At 37.7% G+C, this 4,161-nt stretch overlaps 1 protein-coding gene across 1 annotated transcript; it reads right to left on the bottom strand.

The window, feature by feature from the left end:
* Positions 1–596: 596 nt before the first annotated feature.
* On the bottom strand, positions 597–3,253 carry LOC106754457 (indole-3-acetic acid-amido synthetase GH3.6). Its single transcript, XM_014636471.2, has 3 exons — positions 2,750–3,253; positions 1,403–2,325; positions 597–1,297 (listed from the first exon to the last, which is right to left on the bottom strand). Exons 1-3 carry the CDS (start codon positions 3,064–3,066, stop codon positions 711–713), a joined length of 1,827 nt encoding a protein of 608 aa, XP_014491957.1. The 5' UTR covers positions 3,067–3,253; the 3' UTR covers positions 597–710.
* Between the last annotated feature and the right edge of the window lie 908 nt (positions 3,254–4,161).

Here is a 4,161-nt window from a genome sequence, read left to right as displayed (position 1 = left end):
AGCATACCAATACCAAGTGAAAGAGGTTAATTCGGCATATTATTTTCAACAATTTATTATTTCAGTGTCATTGATTGATTGGTTAGTTGGTCTTGATAGTGGTATAAAGTTGGCATGCTTTTTCTGAAAACTATAGAAAAAGAAAGTTCACAAGTGAGGCCTTTCTCGTTTCTGTTTACGGGAAATAAGCCTCATGCCACTTCAGTGGGGCAACTGGCCATCCATGATTGCTGTCTAAAATTGTAAAACCCACTTCCAACCCAACGTTCTTATGACGATTAACATTGCCACAAAGGTAATAAGACAGGAAAAGGTAAATTAGAAAAAACAAAAGGTTAAAAACACTATTCAATTGGATAAACTTTTACAGTGGCTCAGACGAGATTATCACTGTACATATTGTGCAAGTTTAAACGTAGATTTGACCTAATATATCTCTACTTAGAGAACTAGATAACTTTCTCATGTCAGATTTTTTTTTTTTTATTGTCACATGAAGTTTTGTGTCTACCTCTCTTTTCATAAAAAATATCAATCGAGATTATTAAAAATTTGTGTAAAAAGAGAGATAAATACAAAATGTTTGTTTCATAATATGATAAAGTAAAAATCCAACATAGAATTATTAATCCTCCTATAGAAACATTGCATGCAAAGTGGCATGAAAGCTACCAACAACAACACATATACAATGTGCACGTTTAGATTCTTCAATTACAATGAATCCACTGTTTGTGTCCCGGAACCCACTTAGGACACTTGGGACTAAAATAGTTGGATGTTACCCTTGAGTTCAACAATTCCACCATAGGAGCAAACTTTACACACCTTGGTGCCTTGTACTGGTTAATTGACGCACCTAAGCTAATGGCATAGTCCATGAGTTTGTCAAAGGTGCCCTGTTCCACAATCTTGATCTCAAGGGGTCCTATTGATTTGTCCGAGACACGACCCTGGCGATACACACTGTTCAATGACTCCTCAATTGTTAGGCAACAATCTTCATACACGCATGGTGGAATAGGGGTTGACCCGTTCAGGCTTAGCTCCCAATACAACACATAGTGTCCCGGGATTGTGCTGGTGTCTGCGTAGCTGGTGTACTCACTCACGTGTGCATCAAATGGAACCAGGTGTGTCACTGCATTCTTCATTGCGTTTTGCAGCTCAACCTCATCAGTCTTGTCAGAATCTATGCTCAGGGCAACGTTCTTTCTGCACACAAAGCTAAACTGTGGGGCCTTGTTCTTGAATCCTGTCACCCTTAGTATATCTCCCACTCTATACCGATAAAGCCCTGAAACATTTTTCACACTCATTCAAAACCATATGATAAAATGTGAATTTTCATTATATATATGTAAGATGAAGAAGAAGAGAATAAAAGTTGAATCTAAGTTACCAGCATGAGTTGTGACAACGAGCTCATATTCTTGACCAAGTTTGACATCAGCAAGCTCGAGCAATTGTGCGTGATTGAGAGATGTTGGTGATGGTCTAGAAGGTAGAGTGAGGTCAATGGTTCGGTTGACGGGTAGGAATTCATAGTAACACATGGTGGGGATGAGGGTGTAAGAGACTTGGCTAGGTTTGCAAAGAGGGTTGAGGTTAACACCAAAGTAACACTCACTAGAAGCGTACATGGTGCACACAAGGGGAAGGCCATTGCTGTAGTAATCCAAAGTGGGAATGTATTGTGCCATAGTACCCGTCACAATAACATCCACATACTTTGTATTGGGCCAAAGCCTGGTAATAATCCCCTGCCAACACCCCTTGCTACACTCCCTGTGAATCATATCCGCAAGCTTCGGATCAGGCTGTAGGATCCTCATCACAGCCTCTCTGACTGACGTGTCAGTTATGAGAGGGTTGACAGTTCCTGTTCTGATATCATTGCAAAGGAGGGTCCAGTGTTTCTCCAGGAAGCGAATGGCACGAATGAAGCCAGAGGCAAAGATGGCCCCCACTCTTAAAACCTCTTTGTTTTGGCAAAGGCCACAAAGGAGTTGGGAGTACATGCTTTGGTAGGAATCAGGACAGAGGACGGTCTCATTTGGGCTTGTGTAGTTTGTATAAGGGTCGTAGGGTCTATCCCTAAAGTAGGGACTCTTGTAGTAGCTTGTGAGAACTGGACGAGCCACTATTCCTCCAGGTGTTTTGGACTCACATTTTATGAACATCAGATACATTCCTTTTCCTTTTTCTAGGTCTGGAACAAACTGGCTCATTATTGGCATCAACAGACTGTACAACATACACCTCCTCCCTAGCTCTTCCTCAATTGTTGGCATCAATTTTCTCTCACCCCCTGATGTCCCAGAGCTGCATAATCCAACACAAACCACACATGCCCATTTCTTTTGTTAGAATCACCAAATCAAATAATCAACTCAATCAAACATATATCACCAGAACATTATTACCAATCTATACTGCTCCATAAACCAACTCATAATATGTGAACATTTCATCCACATACATAACTCAAGTACTGATTGTTAACTTTTTGGTTTATAAATGAGAAGAAAATAACAAAGTACAAAAAAAATGTATTTTTTGTGTTAAAGTTAAAATCTTTAAACAAAGTTTAACGGAAGAATTTCATTAAAATCTTGGAAGTTGGCTTCAACTTCCGTGATGGGAAGTTCAAATTTTTATTTATAATTAAACCAAGACGTTTCCATGCGAGGGGAGACGATGGAAAGAAAAGCAAAGAAGAGTTTGTGGTGTGGAAAATCATGGGCACCTGGTGAGAAACTCCGTGATGGGTTTGGAGGTGAGAATTGGAGAGGTGTCACCATTGGCGATGCGGTTAATGTCAGGTTGGACATCCTCGTAGGTAATGACAGGGAGAAGGTTCTTGAAGGTGTCGCGGTCGGTTTGGCCTTTCAAACCGTGTCGTCGCAGGTACTCAACGTTTGCATTGCGGGACAGAATTTCAGAAAGAACCCTCTTCTGAACTTCATCTGCGTTAGCAGTGACATCCTCTATGAAGTTCAGAATCTCCCTGTTCTTTTCTGCAAGGTCATACTCTATGTTAGAGCCTCTGGGAGCCTCAGGCATGGTGATCACAGAAGGAACGATAAAGGTATGTTATGAGAATATGAGATGGTTTAGAAAGAAGAAGAAGAAGAAGAAGAATAAGAAGAAGAAGTAGAAGAAGAAGTAGAAGAAGAAGAAGAAGAAGATGGTGCTTGTTATTGGAAGTGAGGTGAAACGAATGAGAAAGTGGTATATATATAGAGGCACATGTCAGGTTGTGTTCATTTCAGGGGTAGGGACTATGGAGTCAATACACACGAGAGCAGAGGGTGAAATTGGATATATATCCATTTGTATACTTTTTTCTAAATATCTATATATATATATATATATATATATATATATATATATATATATATTTTTTTTTTTTATTTATTTATTTATTTTTTTACTTGAAAAAAGTGATAGTTTTCTGATGATTCTTTATGACGTAAGAATAACAGAACAGAAGCATACAATACAATACAACTTTCATTTATTGTCATGTTATGGAGTTGGAGTTGAGAAGATATGCAGAATTTTGAAATGAGGTAGTATGATGAGGTGTGAAGGAATTTGAATTCTTTTGTTATGAGTAATAATAAAATAATATTGAGATTATTATTATTATTAATATTTATTGTTATTTAGAGGTTGCTGGTTTTGAAAGAAAGGTAGAATGGATAGTTTAAGATGAAAACAAAAAGGGATGCAGCTGCAGTGACTTGGGAATGCATAATGGGACCATAGTATCAATTAATGGAATAAGACAAATTTATATGGCTAGACCCTTGTCTCCCTTCACGATCGATTCGTCAATACAAACACCATTGATTCCACAAAATATCCTGAAAACTCAGATGAAAAATGGAAATTACGTTTAACTAATTTTAAATTAATTGTACCAGCTTTTTAGGTGCTGCACAAAACAAAATTCAAACAAAATAAAATGCCTTCGTGCAATTAAAGGGAAACTCCATGCCATTTAAAAACAAACAACAAAATTAGATGCTCTTGATTTGATATTTCGACTGCTATTTTCTTATTACAATTATATTTTAGCTTTAATAATTAATATCATCAAGTTTCTCTTAAAAACCAGCACAGGCCTCTCATATTAATTAAACTGTTTTCATT

Source organism: Vigna radiata, unplaced genomic scaffold (assembly GCF_000741045.1).
Source record: "Vigna radiata var. radiata cultivar VC1973A unplaced genomic scaffold, Vradiata_ver6 scaffold_216, whole genome shotgun sequence".
Lineage (NCBI taxonomy): Eukaryota > Viridiplantae > Streptophyta > Magnoliopsida > Fabales > Fabaceae > Vigna > Vigna radiata.
The sequence above is the reverse complement of the archived record's forward strand: the minus strand, read 5'-3'. Positions and strand labels throughout refer to the sequence as shown.

What these genes read in the sequence shown, in the direction of transcription:
- LOC106754457 (XM_014636471.2), bottom strand. Translation starts at nt 3,066, where the DNA reads ATGCCTGAGGCTCCCAGAGGCTCTAACATAGAGTATGACCTTGCAGAA. An exon ending in ATCACGGAGTTTCTCACCAG is followed by an intron (nt 2,326 to 2,749) that starts GTGCCCATGATT and finishes TGGATTATGCAG; the next exon opens with CTCTGGGACATCAGGGGGTG. An exon ending in CGTTGTCACAACTCATGCTG is followed by an intron (nt 1,298 to 1,402) that starts GTAACTTAGATT and finishes AAAATGTTTCAG; the next exon opens with GGCTTTATCGGTATAGAGTG.